The following is a 27,895-nucleotide window of genomic DNA, read 5'->3' on the forward strand; positions in this document are numbered from 1 at the left end:
ATATTTAAACACTATGTTAATAATGGACTTTCCAAGTTCTAAGACTTGTTTACTTGAACGACGGGAAAGTTCAAGCCACAGGGCCAGATAGCATTCTCTCGTTTTCCTCCATTTTTTTACCCTTTTGTCTCCCTCTCTCTTTTCTCTTTTTGCTTTCAATGTTTTGTTATGTCTTTCTGTCTTACTGTCCCACACAACAAACAACAGGTTTTAATGTCTCCCTGCTGAGGTACACATCGATAGGCGATGAGGATTGAGTTGTCAGCTGTTTCCAGCAGGTCCTCGCTTTAAAAAAAAAAAGAAAATCCCTCGGCGATGTGTCAGACATTTTTCAATCCTAGTCACCTTTAGATTGAAACCTACAATAAAACCTGTTGGTTCTGTGTTTTTAAAAAAGTCAATAGAAATTAAGTTTAACTCGATATCAATCTTCTCTCTCTTTCTCGGTCAACTGTTTTAAACGTGTGCGGATAGTTGTTACTGTTGTTTCATTTTTACAATGAGGTTTTTTGCACAGCAAGCTTCAATAATTGTCTACATTCTGCAATAAGTTTAAGTAATTAATTGTTGCTAATTATCTTTTCTTATTTAAATGTTCTAGAGAAGTTCTATCTTTTGCTTTGTTCTTGTTGATGTTGCTAATTCCTTTTTTTTTTTAAGCTTGATATCATATTTTTAATACGGAAGGCATAACAGAAAAGAGGAGACACAAAATGCTTGCAGTCAACATTCATAAAGTGAAACTACATACATCAATGAACCATTTATGTCAAAACATGTCATGTATCCTTTCATGCATAAAATAACTAAGATCCTTCCTTCATTGTAATTAACATTCCTTCAAAGCTTTATTCCTGAATGGTTCTTACTATCTTGTATAGAAATCCCGAGTCTCTAGACAAATTTTCAACTTCTGGGTGTCGTGTGAACACGTTTTGCTGTGTTTTCCTGACTCAATGATGCATCACTGCAACCGCCAAAATTATTGGGAGAGAAAGGTGATGTTGACCTTACACAGCCCCTCCCCGACTCGGTCAGCCCTGCCCACCGCCTTGTTCAAGCCCAAGTACACGTCATAGTTGACCAGCCCCTGGAAGTCGGGCTGACCCTTCAAGGCGAACAGCTTGGGAGACTGCAAGAGGACCAGCTTGTGGTTGTTGTCGATGGAGACAAATTCGTCGCTGATTTTAACGATGACATCAGATTTCACATACTTGGGTTCCATGTGCAGCCGCTCGTGGGTCTCATCACTATCTTCATCCATGCCCTCCTCCAACTTGTCCTTGTCTTCCTTCGCATAGATGTAGAAGGTGTCGTTGACGGTGTGCAGTTCGGCGTCGTTGGACTGGTCGCTGTCGTCGCCACCTGAAGAAATTGAAGCTATAATTATAAGAGGATTAAGAAAGTGTTAATCAGTGCTAACTCACCTCTTCGCATTCCCCTACCCATACCCACCCACTCAAGACAGGGCTCGTTGGAACGTAGAAGTCTACATTACTCCCTAAATACCCCGGGTAGAAAATGTTGAACCCACGAGATGAAGTCTTTTTCTCGCAGCAAAAGATCTGAAATCTCAAGTTTACCTAAAGAGACAGTCGCCAAACATCAAATCGACGGCAGACGAGGGCGTTTGAAGGGGTTGACAAGCAAAGAGGTCCTTACCAAAACCCTTGTTGGAGATGGAGTCGCCGATGTGGAAAGTCCAGCCGCGAGCGTACATAGCCAGCTTCATGTCGATCTTGACCATGCTGCGCGTGCTGTTGTTCAGGGTCAGCTTGATGACCCCGCGGAGGTTGCACTTGTGTCGGATGCAGGAGGTGCTGAGGGGCTTTCTGATCCACTCCATGCCAGTCTCATTGGACACCACACCTGTGATGTTACCTGTCTGCAGGTCTATTAGCAACGCTGGGGAGAAGGAAACAGAGTCAGAGTCTATCTATTCTCTATCTTACTGTTTATTCATTCATCTAGATTTGCTAACCTCTTTTGTGCTTATAATTCGTTCTTTCTTTCTACTGGTTTGTTGGTTTTTTTCCTTTTTGTCAACGTGTTATCTTCCACTAAAAATGTTTAGTCGACTTGTAAATTCCTCTGCAAACTGTCAAAAATTATTTTTCTGACGAAACAATAAAAAGGTCGACTTTTATTTTTATTTAAAACCTGCGAATACAAAACCTTTACAAATATGTTTGTGGAGGCTTGGTGTAGTTAAATACGCTTTAAAAAAGCGATGGAAATATTTTATATTTTAACAGCAAAAACAACCATTTTTATTCACGGAGCATCCTAACACCTTATTCCTGATAAAATCTTTATTCATCAAGACCTGAAGCCAGATGCCTGAAGGATGTGACCGAGGAACAAGCGTTCAGTTGTTCAGGAGCCCTCAAAGAATAGTTTGTTTGACTTACTTTGACTGTTCATCACAAGATAGCCAAGGAAAAGCAGGACCGCGGCAACAATTGAAGATGTCATTTCCCCTTCTTTCCTCGGTTTACCTATGACCAGAGGTATGTGACACTAAGAAACCATCACCATGGTGTGAAATGATGTTTAGTAATATGTCAAAAATTATTTACATAGTGTGCAACGATGTTTACTGATATAAAAAGAAATTATAACAGCAGAGGTGGAAGATGTGTTTGTCTAGAAAACTACTGAGGGTCTTTTGTGATTATTTTCTTCATGTGAGAGGTTCATTCAAGTTATTAATAATTATTAATAATAATTAAATAAAAATAATGCTGATAATAGTTGATAATAATTAAAACTAAGATCGCACAAACATTGAGGTGTAAAATTCTACCTTCACTGTATTTTTAAAGTAAAATAAATTAACAGCTTCCCCTAAAATTTTCAGTCTGATCCATTTCCATAATCCTCTCGCCACCACCCTGCCCACAGAGAGCAAAAAGATTTTCTTGCGGAAGGCTGGATGTCTTGATTACCAATAATAATGTTTTTATATCAAACCGACAAACCGAAAACAAACAAAAGGTATCAAAGCCACTAGGGAGATATAAGACATGTAGTGCTTACCTTTCACAGAGAATTCACCTGCCCTTTGGGGGAAAACTTTGTACAGGGTCGTTGTTACCTAATGAAGCCGGACTTTGGCAAAGTCTGTGACAAAGTGACCAGTCTGCGTGCCTGTGGACGACCTCTGTGTGTGTGTGTGGAGTGGGGGCTGGGGGCTGGGGGCTGAGTTTTGTCGATGTAAGAAACTGTACACTAGCTTCTTTCGGGACAGAAAAAAATGCTGCTTGATGTAGATGCCAGGGCCGTTGGGCGAAAAATCGACGAGGTCTTCCTTTGCACTGCTGTGACCGATGACGCCAGTGAAAGGTCGTGAACTTCAACGGTTCTCGTGGCAGGTGCCATCACTCTGTCAGTCTCTTGTAGACAGTTGATTTGCTGGTGAAAGGTGATGGTCCTTCTCAATGTTGCAGATGTCGCCAGTTGGAGTGTACAGTGTACCGGAGGCTCTCCATCCCTCCTCTCTCTCTCTCTGTATGTGTCCACAACATCTACTAGACTGCTCACACAGGTCCCGTTACCCACCATGTCCCATCGCTGCCGCAGAGATCATCAGCCAAGGAAGTTTTCCTTTGCGCATGCGCTCTGGTTAATTTGTCAAACGTTGAATTCTACCCACACTTTTCTGCAGCTTATATCGATATTGTTTTCTCTAAATTTCCAGATGAACTAAAAACTGTGTATTAAGTCTGGTATATGACCGTTAGGCAGATTCACACCTGTGCAGGTGCAAACACAGATGACACCATGACGACCAGTTCACCGACTGACGACGACTGAGAGTGCGAGTGGCGGACAAACATCAGACAACGAATATCCAGTGGCTATGCTCTCGCAAAACACAAGAAAGCTATAGACATCGCTGAATTGCTCTCGACTAAAATCTTGATAAGCGGCGAGTATTTTAGTATTTTATTGTTAGTTGTAAGAATGAAAGGAAATAGCAAAATGTTTTCGTGTTAGTATCTTACTTCATAAGGTAGATAGTTTGCTCGCCTTGTTCTAGGGAAGAGAGAAAAGGAGACAGAATAAGTTTAGCTGGAGTGGCACAGATGTTGCAAAGACTAATAGATAGTGACAGGAGGACACTTTAGAGTGCAAGGGCGTGAATCGTGATTAGAGAGTAGTGACGGGTTGTCTTTCTTGTGATGGGTTTGTTAGACAGTAGGTGGGCATGCTCAATCACTCAGTATTTCCAGGGTTAGTTCAGATGTTTGAACACCAACTAGTATGCATTTAAAGAATCGCATCTGGCAGAGATTTAGAGATACAGACAGTAGCAGAAGTGATAAGACAACAGCAGTGTTCATAGCTTGAGAGGCAAGCTTGGGTTCTACAATAATTATAGTCTTTATACTTTGATCATATTACCCGGGGTACCTGGCTTTGCCAGACTGGATTTCTGCCATTGACTTTCCCGCCAATCTATGGGAGGATAGCAACGGCGTCCCTTGAAAACATGGAGGGAGGAGAGTCTTAACTGGTCGTCAGCGCCTGTTCCTGGAGGGACTGACAGACGAAGTGTCCATGTTCGTGTCCATGCTTGTCTGAGTTCGTAACCCTCAGTGAGTTTGTACAGTGGGGATGAAATTCGAGTCTTTAAAAATTCGTTTAATGTGTTCTCGTCGCTTTGGTGTTTACTTGCGCCATTTTCCCCCACGTGTTATAATCTCTGTATTGTCTGTCCTTAGTCTGGACTGGATATTCCATTGTGTTGGTCCCTTCCCGGTTCAACTACAGGTTGGTGAGGATGACAAGGCAGAGTGTGAGTGTGTGTGAGAAAGTGAGAAGAGTCTCTGTGTTTGAGACTGGGTGTGTGTTGAGTGAGTTTCTTGTTTGTGTTTTTGTGAGAAAGAGATAGAAATGAGTATCTATGTTTGTATGCGAGAGACTGAGCGCGTGTTGAATGTTCCTGTGGATGTGTATGTATATGTGCATGTTTGTGTGTGTGTGTTGAGTGAGCTTGTGTGTTGTCTCAGAAAAAATTCCTGAGACATCAATATTGCTTGGAAATAAACAAAATACTGTTTCTGGCCCTTGATGTTGTTCCAAAAACTAGTTTTTGATACAGGTCTTGATGCTCGTAACCTTAAGCCAGCCCCACAGTGTGAAATGGAGGGCAATGGTGTTTATGCATCATGTTTGTTGTTTTATTGTCTCTTTGGTGTCTCCTTGGTCTCTTCTTGAGCCTCATTTTCTCCACTTCTTGTGTCAGGGCTCAGCTCACTGTATCAATACACACAGGCACTGGAACGTGTTCCTTCATTCCACAGACAACAACTATCTGCCAGTGGGTTTCCCCTAATTGTATTGAAAGTAGTCCTGGTGTAATACTGACAATACTTCTTTTAGTTTCGTTGTTAAACTTTTACTGCATGTGGTCAGAACTAAACATGCTACTACATCCTCATAACATAGATAATGATAAATCTCACTTACAAGTAAACAACTTTTAAAACACAAAGATTCCAAATTCCCAGCTCTAGGCCCTGTGGACCAAAATCACAACCAAAATGTCTTCTTAACTTTAAAGCATATACAGTTACAGGTTTTAGTCCTCGACCTCTGTTCTTTCGTTTGCAGGTGTTTGCACCTGGTGTTTGGGAGGAGAATAGCAGTGTTCTTCACGAACATCACCTCAAGGGAAGTGAGTCATCAGCGACGATGTCTAATGAGATAAAGAGATGATAAGGCAGTTAGAGCTTAATCTACACGTATCTTGACTGTGCACCGAACTGAATTTGACATATTGTTAATCCAAGAAGCTTCCTATATCCTGCTAGTCAGTTCATCTGCACATTTGGACCAACAGCAGGATTCAGTGCTGAAGTTTCAGGTTACTGGTGAGTTGTGAGTGATGCTCTCTTTCATCGCTCAAACTTTCCTTGCATGCTGCTGTTCTTTCACATTTGTTCTTGTGTGTGTCTGCTTCCATGAGTATGTCATGCGATCTGGCCACTGTGAAATGTAAACTGAGTTTTAGGGTTCACCCGATGATTCCTGATTTTCATATTTTCGATCTCCTTGTTTGTCTCATGTCTTAGTTATTGTCTTCCCCTCTTAACTGTTGCTCGAGGACTTATCTACGTTCACTAACTTGCTTGTCGTCTGTATTTCTGATAAATATTTATTATTATTGTTTACTATATTATTGAGTCTGAGAGTGTCCTGTTCTACTTTGTGAGAGAGGGAGAGGGAGGCGGATATAGATCATCAATGTCACAAGCACAACTCACGATGACAGGATGAAGTGTTTACCAAGTTTTCAAGTGGTAGAAGGAGACTTAGACATTGTTGACCTCGCAAGTACATTAACCTTCTCAAGTTATTTATTTTATGGAACCTTGACCTTGTTCCCGATACTTCCTTTGTTCCTAACCTCGATCACCTGCTTACCGTTGGGTGGACAACAAACGCTCCTTTTGAATGCAATACATCCAGTTGTTGGAAGAACCTGTGAGATCCCTGTTTACCTTTGTCATTCTTGCTTTGGCCTGTTGCTGAGCTGTCCTTATGATGTTTGTTTTGAATTTCATCTGTAAAGAAGGGAAAGAAAACGCGAGGAAAAAGAAGTCGAGTGGGGCCTGACATGACTGGAATGGGCAAGGGATCGGTGTTTATCCATTCTATTTTCCGAGTTTTTACTGTTTACTTTTATAACTTTCCTCTAGAAATAGTTATTTCGCATTTAAAAAAAATTAGATCATACTATGCTTTTTAAGTTTCTTTTGATTGGGTGTTTGTCCGGGTTGAGCGGCAGGTGAGGGCAACAAACGGCTGTGCACCACGACACCCACAATATCCAGGTTCTCAGAAAGTGAAATCATCGACTGTCAAACACAGTTTATGGCAAGTACATTTCTCTCACTACTGCCCCAAGACACGTGATCCACCCACTGACCAACCGTGGGCATCTTTCTGTTGTTGAGGTGTCTGGTCCAGATGGTATAAAAGTGGGATGATCTTGACATTTCAGTTCATCCCAGAGACCAGCTCTGACACCAGTGGAGACACGGACTCATCGAAACGGTTTAGAGACGAAGCATCGGCAAATCTTGAGAAGGTGAGTGTACACACCAACAAACAAAAACATAGAACTGCATTTTAGATTGTTGTATAACTAAATACATGTTTTTCACTTGGCATCAAATGCTTTAGCTCCCGAGCAGCACACGCCATTATAGTCTAGTCAGATATCATGAGATATATCTGCAAGCAACCTTTACAATCTTCAGTCTGGAGACGGTGTACCCGTGTCTTGATTGTGTACCGAACATTTAATTTTCTTTGATTTGTCATTATATTCAAACCATGAAAAGTGTTTTCTAGATCGTACCCGTTAGCTGGTGTTTACTTTGTGACCAGCAACAGTTTGGAGATCAGGGTGCAGCACGTGTGTCCAGACGGTGGCGGAAGTGAGAGATGAAGTCCCTGGCGATGTTGGTTCTGTGGCTGTGGGGTGCGACTGTCATCGCCGGCCAGAGTAAGTCCCAGTCTGTGCCTGACAGGAATGTCTTTCTCACATTACAGTATTAGAGATTGTGTGCTTTTTCCTCAAGTTCCAAAGGTAAATTAAATACTGGACCTCATTTGCAATCCTGTACCTGTGCCATGGCGGACCAACTCAAATAGCGGCAAATACTTTTTATTTTTATTTTTTCTCTATAACAGCAAACATGAAATTTATGTATATTAGCATACTCACCTATGTTTATTCACAGGTAACCAGCTCTTGTATTATTATTATTATTATTATTATTATTATTATTATTATTATTATTATTATTATTATTATTATTATTATTATTATAGAAATGTCAGTTGACCTGCGGTCAGGAAGTGTGCAAGGGTCAGTAACGTCCTCTGAAGGCTTCCAGTGGGTAAACAAGCCTCCAGAAAATCCTTGTAACGATGAATGTGACCTGAGAGGTCTACTGAAGATAACCTTTGACAACAGCACGCGCAAACACTTGCAGATTAACATGACTTTTGATACCGACCCTTCGGGCTTCACTTTCAACATCGGTGACTCCATTAGTAACGATGGCTATGGTGAGTCTTGCTGTTGCCCTTCTCTTTCTCATTTTCGTCTTTGTGCGTGTGTGCGTGTGTGAAAATCCTATTACACGAACGATTTTCCATATCTGAAAGACAGTTTTAATAACTTTTGTTGTATGCTAATTTTACTCTTGCTGTCTGCTTCAGGTGTTATGTGTCCCCTGTATTATTGTATTTTCTCACCCTGTCTAACACAAAGGGAAAAGCCCATTGCAACAGTTGTTTATTCTAACAATAAATAACTTATTTTTTACCCACCAGCTGGCGACTACGCTGATCAGTCTAACGATGCCGAGGTTCACAGTCTCGGTCGCACCATCCTCTTCTACGGCAAGGAGATCAGACCATATCTCAGCTATGGACTGTTATACCAGCGAGACAACTTCATCACACAACAAGTCAAGGTGGACATCATGGACGAGCTGGCTGCTGCTCACAACGGCCACGACTACCTGCTCGTAAACTCTTTCAAGATGTTTGCCCTCAACGGCCAAGCCGACGCCACGGGGCCAGTGAACGATGACATCTACCTGGCCCTCAACCGGGTGGTCACGGGGAGGCCAGATCGCTATGGCAATGGTCTCTGCAAGGTGTCCATTGGCTGGGCTTCTACCTAAGTTCAAAAGCTGTGAGATGTCGCTTGGATATCACTTAGAATGCAATGCAAACAAAAGAATTTACAGTATTTCTACACTAGAGGTGTATAAGTAACAATGAGACAGTCGGATACACACCCGGGGTTCTGGGGGTGCTCTAGGGAAGAGAGTTGTTGCTTTGCTTGTAAATCTGTTTGGGAAAAGAGTTGAATAGACTTGTTACTTTATCATGTCAACTGCTAGAGAATACTTGCTAAAGGTCATCGACACAAATGCATTGCCCCGGTTTTTCATTTAGTCTTCGCCAAAAACCTTCCATACTTAATCAGACCAGCACTTGAGTACAGCTGAATAGTGAATACTACTATTGCTTCTTTGTAAATCTGTAAGTGCGTGAAGTTACTTTTATTGAATGAATGAATTTAACTTTTGTTTTCTAAGTTGTACGGTTGTTTAAATGTCTATTCGTAAAAATAAAAAAAGTTTTGAAATTACTACTGTCGTATTCTGTTTGTGGAGAAATAAGTCCGCCATGGAGTCGATCAATCATTTATGTATATATATACACGAGGTACACGTGTATCACCCCATCAACTAAGGCTACATCACTACAAAGGCAGCCAGCCCTGTAAACAGATGTCTGATGTCCTGAGTAATTCATCAAGTACATGTGTTCACAACTCTGCTGCCCCCTGCAGGACACACAGGCCATGTTCACAACAGTGTGAAAGCACCTTAAACTAGCCTGATAACCTGTATCAACTGGTCTTCTCAAAAAGGCTAACTCCTCAGTTATTCAGCGCATGCGCAGTACACATCAATAATAAATAAAATAGTGGACAAGATGCGTGTTGCAACATCAACCATTGATTACGAAATGACATTTAGTGGATAGAGAGTTAAAATTAGCTCAGTAGCAGGATACATGTTAATAAATATTCACAAGGTTGTCACGCAGTAAATATTTTATTATTTGTGTACTGCCTCACAAACAAACAGTTTTTTCCCACGATATGTACATCCTGTTGCTAATGACCCTGACACTCGTCTTGACTGGCTGCCCGTTGGACCAATGGCTACAGACTTCCTCTACGACTGTTTCTCCTTTTTCTTTCTAATGCTTCTGTTGAAATGCAAAGAAGGCTTTGGGATATAATACCGGAAGTTCGACTGTCAGCTACATCACTGATAGTGAAGTGTGAAAAATGTGCTGATTGTGTAGTTAATTATAATGAACTCATTACAAAAGGCAGCTGAAGGGCTCTACAAGCCAAAATATTCATCTCAGGCATTGGCAGCGCTGCTCTACCTCTTGCTCGTAATGCTCGTTTCCAGACATCACTTCTCTGTGAAAGTTACAGATGTTCTCAGTTCTCTTCATCCAGCGGCCTTAATATCGTTGGTCATGAAAGTATTGGAGAGAAATAAAAATCATTGATTCTGAAAGCCACCAACAAATGGTTTGACCCCTTGCAGTTTGCATAACAGTCCAAATGAAGAGTTAATGAGGCTAAGCTGTTCATCCTCCATACTTTGTTCAAAAACCTGGAGAATCCACAAGCCCTTGCTCCACTGTTGGTTGCTGACTTCTCACTTACTTTCAACACCATTCAGCCACATTTCCGAGCTAGAAGACTCCTTGACGAGTTTATCTTTGACCATCATCTGGTGTCATGGATCATTCACTTTTTGGTTGACAGGCAGCAATGAGTACAATGGCACTTTATCACAATGTGCACCGGCTCACCCCAGGGCTGTTTTATCCCACTTCTATTTATTATGTATACCAACAGCTGCCGCAGTAACCATGAGGGGAGATATCTCATAAAATTCTCTGATGACACTGCACTGCTCTCTCCTCTTAACGGTCCAGTAGATACCCGTGGTGTAGCTTTGGAGGAATTTATTCCCTGGAGTGATGACAATCTCTTAGAACTAAATGTAAGTAAGATCAAAGAGTTTGTCTCTGTCGTACTTCTCCATTAACCCCCATGGCATCCATGGTAAGGAGGTGGAAATTGTCCCTACTTTTAAGTACCTGGGCACAATCTTCGATAGAAGACTTCGCTGGGATCCGAACACTCAAGCTGTCGTGAAGAAGGATGAACAGCTTTTCTTCCTTCTCTGGAAGCTGAAGTCCCTTTCTGTCTCCCAGCGATTTCTTCAAATGTTTTACCGATCGCACATACAGAGCCTGCAGTCTTTCTTGTTTATCTGTTTTTATAAGTTTGTAAGTGAAGGACAAGAACAGCTTACATTGTGTTGTATCCACCTGCTCCAGTCAGTGGGACAGAGGTCTTTAGACTTTGTATAACAGGCAGACACTTCTGATCTTATCTTAGCTTAGCTTAGCTTATCTTATCTTAGCTTAGCTTAGCTTATCGTATCGTATCGTATGTAAGCCATACATTGAACTGTTACTATGGGCACAAGTAGTGGAAGCTGGGATGTCTTCACTAGTTCTATCTCCTCTTACCTCTCTATTTCCCCATTTTTTTAAATATTTTTTTTACTACCTCTCCCTCTACTCTTTTCGGGAACTCTGAAAGAAATATTTTTATTCTCTGATAAGCACTTATGCAGTAATGCAAGCTTGGAAGTAGTATGTTACAGTTTTACAGTTTAGTCAAACACAGACAATTGTTAAACAATACTTACTCGTCCTATGGGCAAGAATTTCTAGACTGAAAATAAGAAACGAAATCACTAACATAAAGAATATTGTCAAAATAATCGCTGCAGGATTTGATTTTAATATTTCCGACTTTTAGGTCACTAAAGTGGTTTTACATACTGGTAACTGAACACACTTTACGGGGGAGAAGCTTCATGCATGAGTAAGAAAATACATTATCAGTGAGCCATCACCTACAGAAAATGTCACAGATAAATATTATGATAGACTGTGGAAATAGTGTCGCGGATGTTAACATTAACATTCCCCACCCATTACCTTTCTTCATTGTCAGTCTCGGGCAGTCAAGCAGATCCACGGAATTTGATTGGATGTTTCTGTCACACCCGGACCTGCCTGGATCCACAGGAGTGGTCTGGGGTGCATCCCACATTGCCACACCCCTCCGAAAATACAACGAAAAAGAATCTATAAAAAGGTGTAGGTGTATGATGTCGCATTACCTGCAGACAACTGTACACAAGGCGGCAGTTTACTGGACAAGACCACCTTCAAGAGTCTGGCAGACAAAGTGAGTAATGACTGGGTTTAATTTCTTAATTTCTGGGTTTAATTTTTTTTAAGGACTGGGTTTATTTTCTCAAAGTATTAACTTGCGTTTTAGTTGTCAACTTTTCGTCAGTGGTTGTTTTGGTATTTTCTATGAGAAATTGTAGTTTCTTTGTGTCGTCTTCAAGCTATATCAATGAAAAATAATGGGTTGTCTTCTCGAACTCTGACCGCGAGTTATGTCCGCTGAACAGTAGCCTCCCTTGACTTCCTGTTGCTTTTGATGTTCACTTGTCACTTGGTTCTCAAAATTCAGATTTAATATATAATATTACTAATATTACTGATACCTATCTGGTGTCGTAAAAAAATATAAACTGAATGAAGCATTCAGTCAAGATTAAGATAACGAAGACTTTTTTTCCTGCCGCCTTTCATTTTGCCATGGCCGCGCAAGTAGTTTGCAGATCACGTGACCCGTGATTGTGACCCTCAACTAACTGTAAGGAGTACGCTTTTTCTCGTAGCACACTTCAGTTATAATGACTTCAGACACACAGAAGTCGCAGAAGTCTGATGAAATAATAAATTCTGAAATATAATTACGAGATCAACAAGTCTGTGATTTTCTTCTTTCTTCAGAGGCAGTTCACAGGTGTTGACTGTTACCAGGTGCAAAGAATGATGTCACAGGCAGGGTTCATGCTATGTGTGTGTGGGTTCGCCCTCACCTTTGGACAGCGTAAGTTACCTCCCTTTCTGTCTGCATACATACACTTGCATAGCATACTCATACACACACAGAGACACATACATACATATACACTCACATAAACACACACATACACACTTACAAATACATACATACACATACATTCGTTTTTTGTGTTCACAGAGGTGAGCGTGAACTTGAAGACTGGAGTGGTGACGGGGTCCGTGACCGCCGCTAACGGCTTCCAGTGGATCTCTCAGCCCCCTGTTGTCCCTGGCAACACTCAGTGCAATGGCAGGGGCGTCCTCAAGCTCACCTTCGGCCCTCAGCGAGTGCGCGCGCATATTCAGATGACCTTGACCAATAACCCCACGGGCGCTACGTTTCACATTGGGGACTCGGCGACCAATGATGGCTACGGTGAGTTTCTCGTTCTTTCTCTATTTCTTTCTCTCTTTCTTTCCCTCTTTCTTTCACTCTTCTCTCTGTCTCTCTTACGCCTATTTTCGAGCGTGTGTAAGTGCTTGTCAGCGTCATTCCTACTGAGGAGGCTTTGTTTCTTCTCGCCATCTGACCAACATTAGTCTGTATTATAGATATACAAATTATAACATTAAATATTTTACTCAACAATCAACAATTTGTTTATCTGAACAAAAAGTGTAAAAAAAATATAAACTGTAAAGTTTATTCGATTTTGATTCCGTGAATATAAATTTACTTTGGCCTGGAGTTGACAAGACTGTCTTCCTCTAGTTCCTTCTGTCAGTGCACCTGGACAACATGGTTCACTCACACAACCTAGAGGTAGTGCTTCGTCCCAGTATGTTGCGACAATGACCCCTTAGGCACAGTGACCTCATTTCTAATGCAATGACCTCTTTCTGTGGCAGCCGGTGACTACGGGACTCAGGCCAACGACGCAGAGGTCCACTCCATCGACAAAACCATCTACTTTTACGGAAGGGACCAATCACCAGGCGTTAGCTACGGTCTCCTGTACTCACGAGCAAACTTCCTCACCACCAACGTCATCGTGGACATCAAAGACGAGTTGGCATCTGCTGACAGCGGCAACAGTTTTTTGCTGATCAACTCTCCAAGGCTGTTCGCTCTCAATGGTCAGTCGGACTTCGAAGGTCCAGTCAACAAAGATGTTTATGTGGCTATGAACCAAGTGATCACGGGTAGACAAGATCGCCTGGGTACCGGCCTGTGCAAGATGATCATCACGTGGTTCTCCAGCTAAGACAGCACCGACAGACACACGTGTTTGTTTGTTTGTTTGTTTTTTTCTCTCTCTCTCTCTCTTCAGTTCATTCTTCTCTTTTTTTCATTTCAGTACATCTACTTGCTTAATATTTGCTTTCTTTTTTTTATCGTCTGCCTTTCTTGAGTATAATTTTCCAATAAAGCTTACAAAGTGATTCCTTTCAAGTCTACGTGTTCGTTCGTTCGTGCGTCTGTGCGTTGACGCCGTGAAAGCACCGCGACACCAACAAGTTACAAAAAATAAAAAATAAATAAATCGTCGATTGCGAACCACAACACTTTTACAGTACTTCTCACTCTTGGTTAAAGTAAACAAGCGCACAACCATGTCTACTTCTGTTTAAAACTGCGCATGTTTATTTCCATTTTCCTCGAGAAAGAAGTTTGTGTATAAAGAGGAGAAGCCCTTACTTTTGACATCAGTCACAGGCTCCGACACCAGTCAAGACGCAGATTCCTCGGGAAAGCTCGGAGACACACTGGCAAATATTTAGAAGGTGAGTGAATCCTCAGCGACATCTCCTGCTTGCGACCTGTAGGGTGTCAGGCATTGTAGATATTTGACACCCTGAACCCCGATAAAATGTTTAGTCAACAACAAACTTAAAGTTCTGTTAAAATGCAAAGAATGCATCGGGAGAGACACATACCGGAGACACATACATCACTGATAGTGAAGTGTGGTTCTTGTGTGAAAAATGCGCTGGCTGTGTATTAAATTATAATAAACTCATTACAACAGCCAAGTGCCATAGACTGGTAGACTGGGAAGGGGACATTCCTATCCGAAAAAAAAGTCAGAGAAGTGCATTTATTCGTGTGTGCGTTCATGTCCACATACACAACCACACACACACACATGTAACTAAATACAAAAAGCAAAATAAAAGAGAAAAAAATAAAAGAAATATCTTTTAAAAAAAAAAAAAAAACCAAGTTTAGGAATAATAACTAGAGCTGCTAAATAACTGTGTGGCTTAAGACTTCAGTAATTATGCTCTGATGTCAAACAAGAATAAAGGGCATAGCACAATGATAAGTTAAATAACTTTTTACGAAATTCAAAGATGAGATACTTTGATAATACAGTGGTACCTGTGCACGGCCACCGTCCTCTGTGGAGGCTGGTCTAGTGCCGATCATTTAAAGCATCGACCTCATGTTTCCATGAACAATAATGAAGCTTTATTAGTGACAAGCTTAATTATCTTGTTAGCCAAACATTATACTTATGTATGCAAATGAAAAAATATACCTCCTGTAATACCTTTTTGAAGATTGAAGAATACATATAAAATTAAGTATTGAACTTAGATATGGCATAATAAGTAATAAATTAGACCTGTGTGAGTTTGTTCTTTACCCTAATAACAAACCTTGGTGACCAAGGGCTTTAAAGCAGTTCTGAATATAAAAAATCTGTTTGTTACGGTTTCTGCCCATGACAAGAAACAGGTTCATAGAAAGATCCGCACTACTATCCATCAGGCCAGGGACTAAAACAGTCTCAGGTTGGTACAGGTAACATCTTGGCAGGGACTAAGATCAGAGTATGGAGGATGAACATCTTAGCATAATTAACACTTCATTTGGACTGTTATGCAAACTGCAAGGGGTCAAACCATTTGTTGGTGGCTTTTAGAATCATTGTTTTTTTATTTCTCTCCAATACTTTCATGACCAACGATATTAAGGCCGCTGGAGGAAGAGAACTGAGAACATTTGTAACTTTCACAGAGAAGTGATGTCTGGAAACGAGCATTACGAGCATGAGGTAGAGCAGCACTGTCATTGCCTGAGATGAATATTAAGGCTTTAGAGCCCTTCAGCTGATCTTTAACACTTGCTCAACACTATTCAGCCACATATCCTAGCTAGAAGACTCCTTGACGAGTTTATCCTTGACCATCATCTGGTGTCATGGGTCATTCACTATTTGGTTGACAGGCAGCAATGAGAACTTGTCAAGGGCACTTTATCAAGGGGGAAATTAAGTACCTGGGCACAATCTTCGATAGAAGACTTCGCTGGGATCCGAACACTCAAGCTGTCGTGAAGAAGGATGAACAGCGTTTCTTCCTTCTCTGGAAGCTGAAGTCTTCTCTCTCTCCCAGCGATTTCTTGAACTCTTTTACAGATCGCACATACAGAGCCTGCAGTCCTTCCTGTTTATCTGTTTTCACAAGTTTGTCGGTCAAGGACAAGAACAGCTTACACTGTGTTGTGATAAATTATAGACTGTGTAAATAGTGTCGTAAGTGATAACATTAACATTCCTCACCCATTGCCTTTCTTCCTTGTCAGAGTCTCGGGCATCCAATTAGATCCGCGCAATTTGATTGGATGATTCTGTCGAACCCGGACCTGCCTGGATCCACAAGAGTGGTCTGGAGACTCATCCGAGAATAGCAAGAAAAAGATGCTATAAAAAGAGGTAGTTATTATCTCGCATTATCTGGAGGCAACTGTACACAAGGCGGCAGTTTACTGGACAAGACCACCTTCACGAGTCTGGCAGACAAAGTGAGTAATAAATACCCGGGGTTTAATTTTGCAAAGTATTAACTTCTCCTTTAGTTGTCAAGAATTCTGCAGGGATTTTTTGGTATTTTCTGTAAGGAATTGTATTTTCTTCATGTCATCTTCAAGCTACATTAATGAAAAATAATGGGCTGTCTTCTCTAACTCAGACCGCAAGTTATGTCCGTTGAAAAGTAGCCTCCCTTGACTTGTTGCCTTTGACGTTCACTTGCCGCTTTATTCTCAAAGTCCAGATTAAAAAATTCAACTAATAAAGATCTGGTGTCATAAAAAAACCTAAACTGAAATTAAGCACTCAGTTAAGATTAAGATAACGAAGATTTTTTTTTTCATGCAGTCTTTCATTTTGCCATGGCCTCACAAGTAGTTTGCAGATCACGTGACCCGTGATTGTGACCCTCAACTAACTGTAAGAAGTAAGTCTGGTAGCAGACGTCAGTTATAGAGACTTCAGATACTCACAGAAGTCTGATGAAATAATAAATTCTGAAATATAATTATGAGATCAACAAGTCTGTGATTTTATTCTTTCTTCAGACGCAGTTCACAGGTGTTCACTGTTACCAAGCGGAAAGAATGATGTCACTGACAGGGTTCATGCTATGTGTGTGTGGGTTCGCCCTCACCTTTGGACAGCGTAAGTTACCTCCCTTTCTCCCTACATACATACACACCTACCTACATGCAATACATACATACATACTCTGTTTTGTGTACACAGAGGTGAGCGTGAACTTGAGGACTGGAGCGGTGACAGGGTCAGTGACCTCCGATAACGGCTTCCAGTGGATCGCTCGGCCCTCTGGTTTCCCTGGCAACACTCAGTGCAATGGCAGGGGCGTCCTCAAACTCACCTTCAACCCTCAGCGAGTGCGCGCGCATATTCAAATGACCTTGACCAATAACCCTAGGGGCGCTACGTTTCACATTGGGGACTCGGCGACCAATGATGGCTACGGTGAGTTTCTCGTTCTGTCTCTTTTCTGTCTCTCTTTCGCTTATTTGCGAGCGTGTGTGCTTGTCAATGTCATTCCTTATGGGTAGGGTTTATTTCTTCTCTCCATCTGACCAAAATTAGCCCGTATTATGGATATACAGAATATAAGTAGAGCTGAGTATATATTCGTTTTCCTTTATTTAATGATTTTCATCTCGTGAATAGACATTTACTCTGGCCTGTTGTTGACAAGAGCGTGTTCCTCTAGTTCCTTCTGTCAGTGCACCTGGACAACATGGTTCACTCACACAACCTAGAGGTAGTGCATCGTGCCAGTATGTTGCGACAACGACCCCTCAGGCCCAGTGACCTCTTCTCTAATATTATTCTTCTTGCTCTATGGTAGCCGGTGACTATGGGACTCAGGCCAACGACGCAGAGGTCCATTCCATCGACAAAACCATCTACTTTTACGGAAGGGACCGATCCCCAGGCGTTAGCTACGGTCTCCTGTACTCACGAGCAAACTTCCTCACCACCAACGTCATCATGGACATCAAAGACGAGTGGGCAGCTGCTGACAACGGAAACAGTAATTTGCTGATCGACTCTCCAAAGCTGTTCGCTCTCAATGGTCAGCCGGACTTCGAAGGTCCAGTTAACAAAGATGTTTATGTGGCTATGAACCAAGTGATCACGGGTAGACAAAGTCGCCAGGGTACCGGCCTGTGCAGCATCACCGTCACGTGGTTCTCCAGTTAAGACAGCAGCTACAGACACACCTGTTTGTTTGTTGTTGTTTTTTTCTTCAATTCATTCTTCTCTTTTTTCGCTTCAGTACATCTATTTGCTTAATATTTGCTTTCTTTGTTATCATCTGCCTTTATTGAGTATAATTTTCTAATAAAAAAAAATACTTTTGTTTGAAACTGCGCATGTTTATTTCCATTTTCCGTGAGAAGTAAGTTTGTGTATAAAGAGGAGAAGCCCTGGCTTTCAGCTCAGTCACAGGCAACTCCGACACCAGTCAAGACAAATTCCTCGGGAAAGCTCGGAGACTCCACACACAGGCAAATATTTAGAAGGTGAGTGAATCCTCAGTGACATCTCCTGCTTGCGACCTGTAGGGTGTCAGGCATTGTAGATATTTGACACCCGGTACCCCGATAAAATGTTTAATCAACAAAAGACTTACAATAAATTTGCTGTTTAGTGATTTATTTTCCTTCATTTTTATTTATTTATTTTGCAAAAGGCTTCGACCTCGACTAACCAATAAACAGAAAAGACAACAGACCATAAAGCTTTTGTACCTCCGTCAATACGAGAGTTCGCATCATCTGTTCTTTTTAAAGTTGATAGTTAAAATGGAATTCTTGTTTTGACCTTTTCTAGATATTAACATGAAAATTTGTCCATAAGTAGTGTAGCAGAGATGTATGTCCATGATGGCATGAAAAGTGTCATATAATTTGTAATTATGTACAAATAATAATCAGCTTGTGGGATACATGATAAGTACGAGGATTTTTGTAGGGAAGTGCGTTGTTATGGTTCTTGTATATCTTCATGCAACACGCATATCTGTTAGAAGAATGTGTTTGAATTGTTGTTTTGTTATGTCAGCTACTAGAAAATACTTGCTAAAGTATCATCGTACAGATGTATTGCTCCGTAGTTTTATTTATTTCTTGCCGAAAGCCAGTTCACTCATTTAATACATGTACTAGCATGTTAATACAGTTTGACCCTCGGCACCACGATTGGTTTTCATCAATCTGTACTTGTTAGACATGACTTTCCAAGATATGGTTAGTAGTTTTAAATTGTTACTGAAAAATTAGGGTTAGATGTAAAATCTTCACAAACTCTACAAAATTGCATTGGTATTTACATATATATATATATATGTCATAGGACTAGATCATGCATGGACAGGTTTTGTGCGCTGATGTTCAGCAGATAATTTTACTTCTTCTTCTAAGAATAGGTCTTTAACATTAAATGTATCTAGTAACCAAAGTAAAACAATAAAAGTAGTAGATAGTACTTCTATCAAAGAAAGTATAAGGGTAATATATTGTTGCTGAAATGTCACTCACTACATTTTATTGTAAATTCATTATTTACTCTGTATAAAATTAAATGCTCTTTTTATTAATCCATGTCTTTGTAATGACGGCTTCTGTTTCTAAATATGAAATGGTAGAAATGTTTAACAGGAAATAATTCTTACATTATACGTTTATGAACAAGTATCTATACAAGTGACATTAAAGCTTGTGTGTGGTGTTATTGGTTTGTGGGTATTATGAGTGGTGGCATTCAATAAACTCTGCAGTCAGACCACGCACAAGAGACATTTTTATGTAGGCTCCCGCCCAAGTATATTTAATTAAAACTGAACTAAAACTTTTACGGACTTTTACATTTTCGGAATAAGGCCAACACTTGCCTTATGTCACAGTGTGCAGTGTAGTAGTTTGTGTTCAATGTTGAGAGCAGAGCAGAATGTTTATGAAAATTACTTAGTGCAGACCATGGTCAGCCAGGTACAACAAACTGTAAACTGAGCATGAAGAGTCTTGAGTGCTGCTGCCACCTGGTGTCATTCACATGCTTTCAACATGTTCACTAACTGCTCACTACTTCATCACTGAGCACAGCACCAGGTCAGCAGTACACAATATCATCTGAGATACACAAGTAGTTACATGGAGGTTTGAGATTTACAGCCGGCAGGTGGCAGCCATCCATGTCTCATGATGCTGTGTGTATGTGTATGTTTGTTTGAATGTTTGCCTAACCAAAAATACTTGCAGCAAATATTGTTAAAAGGCTGACATCTTTTTCAAACTGAATTATAAGTTAAATTACAATTAGCTTTATTAAATAGGAAATGGCATTCCGTTATCACTAGGTCTGGTAAATAATTGTGAGGATTTTCCAGTACACCAGTAGTCAGCTGTTTTCTTGCACTCATCTATAAAAAGCACTGACAGAGAAAATCCAGGCCTTCAGGTCACTTCTGCGAACATTATCTTTTAACTACACTTGTTTACTGACAAACAATTTGTACTCAAAGCCTTGAGAGATACCACCTACTGGTTGTTGACACTAGCAGCACTGTAATGACACCAATGTAGGATGCTGTCTGGAGCAGAGAGAGTGGGATGGTAGGGGATACTTAAACATTTTGACATCGGCAGCAATCATTGGAAGAGTTGTGTTTGATGGCGCATCATAAAAAGAGAAATAGCTGGCAAGGGCAATTAAGTGACTCAAGGGAGGTGACTAAGGTACATCTTTGCTAGTCATGATGTAGGAGGGAGGGGCACTTGACAGTCGTTGCTTGTTATCTGATCCATTCGACCACTTCCATCAGTCATCTCATGTGGTATACCCGGATGTACTCATCCTATGGTTGTCGACCTTTATGCTGTCTGGCGAGAGGGGGATCGGGGAGGGATGGTGTACCCGGGACAGCGACTGTGGACACGAAACCTAATATTTGTATACAATTGCTGACTTGGGTGACATAATAAATCACAACGTTGATTCAAAAGACTAGACCTCGAATTATTTGCTGCTGTTGATCAGCACCAGGAATCAGTTGCAAATATATTCTTCTCTAGTAGTTTCTCTGAAAAGTAGAGTTTCACGATAAAAATTCTATGTTAGCTTATGTCACCTCACACACATTGTCATCCACGGGGCAACAGCTCTTTCAAGGGGTGGTGGTGTTTATGCAGTGTCTAGTCCTTTAATCAGCTGGTTAACACTGTAGAAAGGAATTAGCACGACCGTTCATAGACATCTTTACAGTTCCCACATATTGGGATTAGTTTTGAAATCAGTATTTCCAGAAATTTCCTGCCTTTAGAAATTCTTACTGAAATTTAAATGCAGTTTCTCTTGTAGTTCCCTTCTGCTTATAACCCTTTAAATTTTTATGCCACTTTACAATGTATATAATGTGCTTGTACCTTTCTTTTTTTTTTTTCTCATTATATTCTGAATTTTAGGGTCAGTGACCTACAATCATGTGATTACTTTTTTGCAGACCTCATATTATTATATAAAATTCTTGTACATAAACATGTATATATAAAGTGTTTGTACTAATTCTGGATTTATATAATTATATCAAACTTTCCTATGATTATTATGATTATTATTTACCCTAAACCATTAATTTATCTGTGAGGGTATTTTCACTCTGTCCAATATTAAATGTGTTGTAGTAAATTCAAAATCATTTATATGTTTATAGTTTTCATCATTCTCTATTCTAATATCTTCTAAAATTCATGAACATAATTATATTTCAAACATGTGTTTGGTGCTTTCTTTTTCTTAGTTACAAAAGTAAAAGTTATTAAAATGTCCATCTTTTTTTAAAAGTTGTAGTTAATACCATAAGCTCGATAACATCTAACCTGGAACCATTTATATTTAATTGTATGGATTTTATTTATTTTAAGAAATGTCTATTAAAGCTTAAATCACTCCTTTTTGAAAGCAGTTCAGTTCATCGTCATCATCTGATATATTGTCATAGATCTTTGAACCTTTTCTTTGGGAAAATGCTTGTTGCACTGAACATTAGTCTTATTACATGAACAAATCCTTGCAGAAGTAACAAAAATGTACAGAATATAGTTTGGTCTAATGCCATGAAATTTCACTGTGATGTGTTTGCCAGACCATCTATCTACACATAAAATATGATTTTTTTAATTACGCACGCATACAAACTGCATCTCAGAGAGAGAGAGAGAGAGAACACTTTTTTTAGCATGAAGAATTGTCAGTCTATATATCATTTAAGCACTAAAATATATTATGCAGCCACAAAGAAATGCTGGTAAATCACTGTTTAATTAAAACTACAATTACAATTGTTATTTTGGGGTTAGGGCTGAGCTCAGTAGTAGTATACACTCTACCATTATACTATATATCTAAAGGTTAAATAAACAAAAACTTCTATTTTCAAAAACTGCTCCACATCTCATTGGTGAGGAAGATAATAGCAACCGACAGATGTTTTCAGAGGTGGAAGAGACAGATGCAAGCAGACTGTTCATCTCCTTCACGCCCTCAGCAAGCTTGGCCATGCTTTGCTTCCATTTGATTGGCTGCTTCTGTCGCACCGGACCTGCCTGGATCCACAGGATTGGTCTGGGTGCATCCCACATTGCCACACCCCTCCAGGACCACAAAGAAAAAGATGCTATAAAAAGGGGTAGGTGTATGATGTCGCATTACCTGGAGACAACTGTACACAAGGCGGCAGTTTACTGGACAACACCACCTTCAAGAGTCTGGCAGACAAAGTGAGTAATAGATACCCGGGGTTTAATTTCTCAAAGTATTAACTTGCGCTTTAGTTGTCAAGGTTTCTGCATAGGTTGTTTTGGTATTTTCTGTGAGAAATTGTAGTTTCTTCATATCATCTTCTAGCTACATCAGTGAAAAATAATGGGTTGTGTCCGCTGAAAAGTAGCCTCCCTTGACTTCCTGTTGCTTTTGATGTTCACTTGTCACTTGGTACTTAAATTCATATTTTAAGCAATATTACTAATAAAGATCTAGTGTCGTAAAAAAAAGAAACCTAACTTCAAATGAAGCACTCACTCAAGATTAAGATAACAAAGATTTTTTTCCTGCCATCTTTCATTTTGCCATGGCCGCGCAAGTAGTTTGCAGATCACGTGACCCGTGATTGTGACCCTCAAGTAGCTGTACAAGTCCTTTATTTGGTCAAATTGCTTGTTCTCGTAGCAGACGTCAGTTATAGACACTTCAGACACTCATAAAAGTCGCTGAACTCTGTGGTTATTGCTGTGGCTTTTATCCACGGGACTTGGGAAAACCGTATCTGGCACTAAGGTTTGCTCACTCATTACAACAACAACAACAACAACAACAGCAACAAATCTCGCGCACCACCAAACCTTTGACAGCCTCTTATACATCAGTCACAGGCTTGTGTCCCTGTACACCGAGCAAGAAATGCCGTCACGTGATCGTGAATAGAGAATGTTCGATTGATGTCTTATAGATGATAAGATCTGATGAAATAATAAATACTGAAATATAATTACGAGGTCAACAAGTCTGTCATTTTCTTCTTTCTTCAGAAGCAGTTCACAGGTGTTGACTGTTACCAGGCGGAAAAGATTTCACTGGCAGGGTTCATGCTATGTGTGTGTGGGTTCGCCCTCACCTTTGGACAGCGTAAGTTACCTCCCTTTCTGTCTGCATACATACACTTGCATAGCATACTCATACACACACATATGAACACATACATATGAACACATATACACAAACACACAAATACACAGATACATACACACATAATATACATACACATACACACACACTTACACATACATACACACATACACACGCGTTCATTCTTTTTTGTGTTCACAGAGGTGAGCGTGAACTTGAGGACTGGAGTGGTGACGGGGTCAGTGACCCCCGCTAACGGCTTCCAGTGGATCGCTCGGCCCTCTCTTCTCCCTTTCAACACTCAGTGCAATGGCAGGGGCGTCCTCAAGCTCACCTTCGGCCCTCAGCGAGTGCGCGCGCATATTCAAATGACCTTGACCAATAACCCCACTGGCGCTACGTTTCACATTGGGGACTCGGAGACCAATGATGGCTTCGGTGAGTTTGTCTTTTTTTTCTTTCTTTCTTTCCTTCTTTCTCTCTTTCGGTCTCTATCCTCCTCTCTTACGACCTCATTTCTAATGCTCTTTCTGTGGCAGCCGGTGACGACGGGACTCAGGCCAACGACGCAGAGGTCCACTCCATCGGCAAAACCATCTACTTTTACGGAAGGGACCGATCACCAGACATTAGTTTCGGTCTCCTGTACTCACGGCCAAACTTCCTCACCACCAGCGTCATCATGGACATTGCCGACGAATTTGCATCTGCTGACAGCGGCAACAGTTTTTTGCTGATGAACACTCCCAAGCTGTTCGCTCTCAATGGTCAGCCGGACTTGGAAGGTCCAGTCAACAAAGATGTTTATCTTGGTATGAACCGTGTGATCACGGCTAGACAAGATCGCCAGGGTACCGGCCTGTGCAGCCTCACCGTCACGTGGTTCTCCAGTTAAGACAGCACCTACAGACACATGTTGTCATCTGCATTTCTTGAGTATAAACTTCCAATAAAGATTACAAAGTGCTTCTTTTCAAGCCTATGTGTGTGTTTGTTTGTTGGTTGGTTGGTTCGTTCGTTCGTTTATTCGTGCGTGTGTTGACGCCGGGAAAGCACCGCGACACCCACGGTCAACAATTTAAAAAAAAAAATCGTCGATTGTCAACCACAACACCTTTAGAATACTTCTCACTCTTGGGTAAAGTAAACAAGCGCCCAACCATGTCTACTTTTGTTTGAAACTGCGCATGTTTATTTCCACTTTCCGTGAGAAGGAAGTTTGTGTATAAAGAGGAGAAGCCCTGGCTTTCACCTCAGTCACAGGCAACTCCGACACCAGTCAAGACGCAGATTCCTCGGGAAAGCTCGGGGACTCCGCACACAGGTAAATATTTAGAAGGTGAGTGAATCCTTAATGACATTTCCTGTTTAAAAACTCCATAATCAAAACATTAATTTATTTCTAAATTGTTCCACACACACACACACACCTTTCATTTTCATCTATAGGTATCATCTTAACAGGCCCCGACAATCGAGATTTTGTAGTCGGATTCGTTGTCAACTAACGTTAATTGAAGAAGACCTAATTAGTATTTTCTGTGGCCTTCAATAATATCAGTTATTAAAAGCTGATACAGTTCATTTGTCCTTTTCTTAGAAAATTTAGGTAAAGATTGACAAAGTAAGGGTATTGATCTTATCCGTTAACATGCCAGAAGTTGTTATGCTAATTTTGTGTTTGAGCTTAACTAGTCTTTTAAGACTTTGTCAGAGAAGGTAAATGTGTACGAACACACATCTCGAGCTAACAATAAACATGTAATAAACATTTTTTGTTTTGATGCGCGTGTGCACAGAACATTTCATTTTGCTTTCACCTGGCATAGACACAAACCAAGAAGACCTTGTGTATCCTACCAGCGAGTGCGTCTGTCCATTGTCACCAGCACCAGCAGCACCAGCAGTCGCATCCGTGTGTGCAGACGGTGGTAGAAGTGAGAGATGAAGTCCCTGGCGATGTTGGTTGTGTGGCTGTGGGGTGTGACTGTCATCGCCGGCCAGCGTAAGTCACAGTCTGTGCCTCTTCTTCTCCTACATTACAGCATTACAGCATTACAGCATTACACATTATTGCTTTTCCTCATTATATTTGTGTTAAGCTGAAGCTTAAGCAGTTATGAGTGCTGTGTACTACCTTACATTTCTAACGGACTCATGTCACGTGATCCGACAAGTGACAGCACTGACACGAGGATGCAATGTGGCTGATGTGCCAAAGGAATCCATTGGTTCCTACAAGCCAATAGCTACATCCTCTTTCACATCAGTTGTTCGCTATAAATGTACTTATACAGCAAAATGTTTCAGTCAAAAACTTATGCTTACGAGTTGTTGTATTAGCATTAACATTATTAGTATTGTTATTATCATCATTACAGAAATGTCAGTTGACCTGCGGTCAGGAAGTGTGCAAGGGTCTGTAACTCCTGCCAACGGCTTCCAGTGGATGGTCATCCCCCCGGAAAATCCTTGCAACTCCGCATGTGACCTGAGAGGTCTACTGAAGATAACCTTTGACAACAGCACGCGCAGACACGTGCAGATTAACATGACTTTTGATACCGACCCTTCGGGCTTCACTTTCAACATCGGTGACTCCATCAGTAATGATGGCTATGGTGAGTCGTTATCTCCCCTCTTCCTCATCTATCAGAGAGAGAGAGAAAACTGTGTGTGTTAACGGGCAGAGAAACGGAATACACGTAGACAATTGTATCCTATTATTATTATTATTATTATTATTATTATTATTATTATTATTATTATTATTATTATTATTATTATTATTATTATTATTATTATTATTATTATTATTCCAGCTGGGGACTACATTGATCAGTCCAACGATGCCGAGGTACACAGTATCGGTCGCACCATCTTCTTCTACGGCAAAGACATCGGACCAGGTGTGAGCTACGGACTGTTATGCAAGCGAGACAACTTCATCACCCAGCAAGTCAAGGTGGACATCATGGACGAGCTGGCTGCTGCTGACAACGGCCACGACTACCTGCTCGTAAACTCTTTCAAGATGTTTGCCCTCAACGGCCAAGCCGACGCCACGGGGCCAGTGAACTATGACATCTACGTGGCCCTCAACCGGGTGGTCACGGGCAGGCCAAATCGCAATGGTGTCGGTCTCTGCAAGGTGTCCATTGGCTGGGTTCCTGTTTAAGTTCAGCAATTCTAAGATACTACAGGTTGGAATGCAATGCAATCACAGACCTACATCTCTGGACTGTTGGTAGTTTGGGGAGACCAGTTCTTAGCCTCTCGCGACTTTGTCGGGTGTCAGGCATTGGCCAGTTATTTGACACCCTGAACCCCGATAAAATGTTTAGTCAGCAAGAAACTTACAATAAATTTCTTATTTAGTTATTTTTTTCTTTCCTTCATTTTTATTTATTTATTTTGCAAGTCTTTGACCTTTACTAACCAATAAACTGAAAACACAACAGACCATAAAGCTTTTGTACCTCCGTCAACACGAGAGTTCACACTATCTGTTCTTTTTGATGTTGATAGTTAAAAAGAATTTGTGCTTTGATTTTTTTCTAGATATTAACATGAAAATTTGTCTATAAGTAGTGTAGCAGAGATATATGTCCATGATGGCATGAAAAGTGTCATATAATTTGTAATTATGTACAAATAATAATCAGCCGGTGGGATACATGGTAAGTACGAGGATTTTTCTAGGGAAGTGAGTTGTTATTTTTCTTGTATATCTTCACGCAACACGCATATCTGTTAGAAGAATGTGTTTGAATTGTTGCTTTGCTATGTCAGCTACTAGAAAATACTTGCGATCTTTACAGGTTTATTGCTTCATAATTTCATTTATTTCTTGCCGAAAGCCTTTTCCCTTATTTAATAATAGCATGTTAATACAGTTTGACCCTCCAATCTGTACTTGTTTGACATGACTTTCCAAGATATGGTTAGTAGTTTTAAATTGTTACTGAAAAATCAGGGCGGGAGGTAAAATCTTCACAAACTCTACAAAATTGCTTTAGCATTTATGCATATACATATATATCTATAAATATATTTATATTATGTCATAGGATTCGATCATGCTAGCACACGTTTTCTACGCTGATGTACAGCAGATAATTTTATTTGCATTTTTAAGAATAAGTTTTTATTTTTATTTTACCTGACAACTCAAGTAAAGCAATAAAAGTACTTATATCTAAGAAAGTATTATTAAACTAAAAGTATAACAGAAATATACTGTTGATGAAATGTCACTCTCTACACTTTATTGTAAATTCATTATTTACTTTGTATAAAATTAAATGCTCTTTTTA

The 27,895-nt window shown here is 40.5% G+C and overlaps 5 protein-coding genes across 8 annotated transcripts; 4 read left to right on the forward strand and 1 right to left on the reverse strand.

The window, feature by feature from the left end:
* Window positions 1-819: 819 nt before the first annotated feature.
* LOC112561513 lies at window positions 820-3,290 on the reverse strand. Of its 2 annotated transcripts, XM_025234060.1 has the most exons (5): window positions 3,040-3,290; window positions 2,807-2,894; window positions 2,412-2,498; window positions 1,663-1,905; window positions 820-1,365 (listed from the first exon to the last, which is right to left on the reverse strand). In XM_025234060.1, the coding sequence occupies exons 3-5, from the start codon at window positions 2,473-2,475 to the stop codon at window positions 983-985; spliced, it is 690 nt and encodes a 229-aa protein (XP_025089845.1). In that variant the 5' UTR covers window positions 2,476-2,498; window positions 2,807-2,894; window positions 3,040-3,290; the 3' UTR covers window positions 820-982. The 2 variants fall into 2 exon arrangements, with proteins under 2 accessions (XP_025089845.1, XP_025089844.1); XM_025234059.1 differs by lacking the exon at window positions 2,807-2,894 and having other exon boundaries at window positions 3,040-3,286.
* A 974-nt stretch (window positions 3,291-4,264) lies between these two features.
* LOC112561515 lies at window positions 4,265-9,185 on the forward strand. Of its 2 annotated transcripts, none has more exons than XM_025234064.1 (6): window positions 4,265-4,601; window positions 5,620-5,879; window positions 6,797-7,099; window positions 7,408-7,519; window positions 7,849-8,088; window positions 8,356-9,185. In XM_025234064.1, exons 4-6 carry the CDS (start codon window positions 7,459-7,461, stop codon window positions 8,709-8,711), a joined length of 657 nt encoding a protein of 218 aa, XP_025089849.1. In that variant the 5' UTR covers window positions 4,265-4,601; window positions 5,620-5,879; window positions 6,797-7,099; window positions 7,408-7,458; the 3' UTR covers window positions 8,712-9,185. The 2 variants fall into 2 exon arrangements, with proteins under 2 accessions (XP_025089849.1, XP_025089847.1); XM_025234062.1 differs by having other exon boundaries at window positions 4,270-4,601; window positions 7,402-7,519.
* Window positions 9,186-11,738: 2,553 nt separating this feature from the next.
* LOC112561516 lies at window positions 11,739-14,017 on the forward strand. Its single transcript, XM_025234065.1, has 4 exons — window positions 11,739-11,896; window positions 12,517-12,616; window positions 12,770-13,006; window positions 13,480-14,017. Exons 2-4 carry the CDS (start codon window positions 12,556-12,558, stop codon window positions 13,833-13,835), a joined length of 654 nt encoding a protein of 217 aa, XP_025089850.1. The 5' UTR covers window positions 11,739-11,896; window positions 12,517-12,555; the 3' UTR covers window positions 13,836-14,017.
* Window positions 14,018-16,223: 2,206 nt separating this feature from the next.
* LOC112561517 lies at window positions 16,224-19,752 on the forward strand. 2 transcript variants are annotated; one of them, XM_025234067.1, is made up of 5 exons: window positions 16,341-16,381; window positions 16,737-16,815; window positions 16,937-17,036; window positions 17,121-17,357; window positions 17,743-19,752. In XM_025234067.1, exons 3-5 carry the CDS (start codon window positions 16,976-16,978, stop codon window positions 18,096-18,098), a joined length of 654 nt encoding a protein of 217 aa, XP_025089852.1. In that variant the 5' UTR covers window positions 16,341-16,381; window positions 16,737-16,815; window positions 16,937-16,975; the 3' UTR covers window positions 18,099-19,752. The 2 variants fall into 2 exon arrangements, with proteins under 2 accessions (XP_025089851.1, XP_025089852.1); XM_025234066.1 differs by lacking the exon at window positions 16,737-16,815 and having other exon boundaries at window positions 16,224-16,381.
* A 5,079-nt stretch (window positions 19,753-24,831) lies between these two features.
* Window positions 24,832-27,895, forward strand: LOC112561514. The gene is made up of 4 exons (XM_025234061.1): window positions 24,832-24,903; window positions 25,409-25,584; window positions 25,961-26,200; window positions 26,402-27,895. The coding sequence occupies exons 2-4, from the start codon at window positions 25,524-25,526 to the stop codon at window positions 26,755-26,757; spliced, it is 657 nt and encodes a 218-aa protein (XP_025089846.1). The 5' UTR covers window positions 24,832-24,903; window positions 25,409-25,523; the 3' UTR covers window positions 26,758-27,895.

Source organism: Pomacea canaliculata, linkage group LG4 (assembly GCF_003073045.1).
Source record: "Pomacea canaliculata isolate SZHN2017 linkage group LG4, ASM307304v1, whole genome shotgun sequence".
Classification (NCBI taxonomy): domain Eukaryota; kingdom Metazoa; phylum Mollusca; class Gastropoda; order Architaenioglossa; family Ampullariidae; genus Pomacea; species Pomacea canaliculata.

What these genes read in the sequence shown, in the direction of transcription:
- LOC112561513 (XM_025234060.1), bottom strand. Translation starts at nt 2,475, where the DNA reads ATGACATCTTCAATTGTTGCCGCGGTCCTGCTTTTCCTTGGCTATCTT. An exon ending in TCTTGTGATGAACAGTCAAA is followed by an intron (nt 1,906 to 2,411) that starts GTAAGTCAAACA and finishes CCTTCTCCCCAG; the next exon opens with CGTTGCTAATAGACCTGCAG. An exon ending in CATCTCCAACAAGGGTTTTG is followed by an intron (nt 1,366 to 1,662) that starts GTAAGGACCTCT and finishes CAATTTCTTCAG; the next exon opens with GTGGCGACGACAGCGACCAG.
- LOC112561515 (XM_025234064.1), top strand. Translation starts at nt 7,459, where the DNA reads ATGAAGTCCCTGGCGATGTTGGTTCTGTGGCTGTGGGGTGCGACTGTC. An exon ending in GACTGTCATCGCCGGCCAGA is followed by an intron (nt 7,520 to 7,848) that starts GTAAGTCCCAGT and finishes TTATTATTATAG; the next exon opens with AAATGTCAGTTGACCTGCGG. An exon ending in CATTAGTAACGATGGCTATG is followed by an intron (nt 8,089 to 8,355) that starts GTGAGTCTTGCT and finishes TTTACCCACCAG; the next exon opens with CTGGCGACTACGCTGATCAG.
- LOC112561516 (XM_025234065.1), top strand. Translation starts at nt 12,556, where the DNA reads ATGATGTCACAGGCAGGGTTCATGCTATGTGTGTGTGGGTTCGCCCTC. An exon ending in CGCCCTCACCTTTGGACAGC is followed by an intron (nt 12,617 to 12,769) that starts GTAAGTTACCTC and finishes TTGTGTTCACAG; the next exon opens with AGGTGAGCGTGAACTTGAAG. An exon ending in GGCGACCAATGATGGCTACG is followed by an intron (nt 13,007 to 13,479) that starts GTGAGTTTCTCG and finishes TTTCTGTGGCAG; the next exon opens with CCGGTGACTACGGGACTCAG.
- LOC112561517 (XM_025234066.1), top strand. Translation starts at nt 16,976, where the DNA reads ATGATGTCACTGACAGGGTTCATGCTATGTGTGTGTGGGTTCGCCCTC. An exon ending in CGCCCTCACCTTTGGACAGC is followed by an intron (nt 17,037 to 17,120) that starts GTAAGTTACCTC and finishes TTGTGTACACAG; the next exon opens with AGGTGAGCGTGAACTTGAGG. An exon ending in GGCGACCAATGATGGCTACG is followed by an intron (nt 17,358 to 17,742) that starts GTGAGTTTCTCG and finishes GCTCTATGGTAG; the next exon opens with CCGGTGACTATGGGACTCAG.
- LOC112561514 (XM_025234061.1), top strand. Translation starts at nt 25,524, where the DNA reads ATGAAGTCCCTGGCGATGTTGGTTGTGTGGCTGTGGGGTGTGACTGTC. An exon ending in GACTGTCATCGCCGGCCAGC is followed by an intron (nt 25,585 to 25,960) that starts GTAAGTCACAGT and finishes TCATCATTACAG; the next exon opens with AAATGTCAGTTGACCTGCGG. An exon ending in CATCAGTAATGATGGCTATG is followed by an intron (nt 26,201 to 26,401) that starts GTGAGTCGTTAT and finishes TTATTATTCCAG; the next exon opens with CTGGGGACTACATTGATCAG.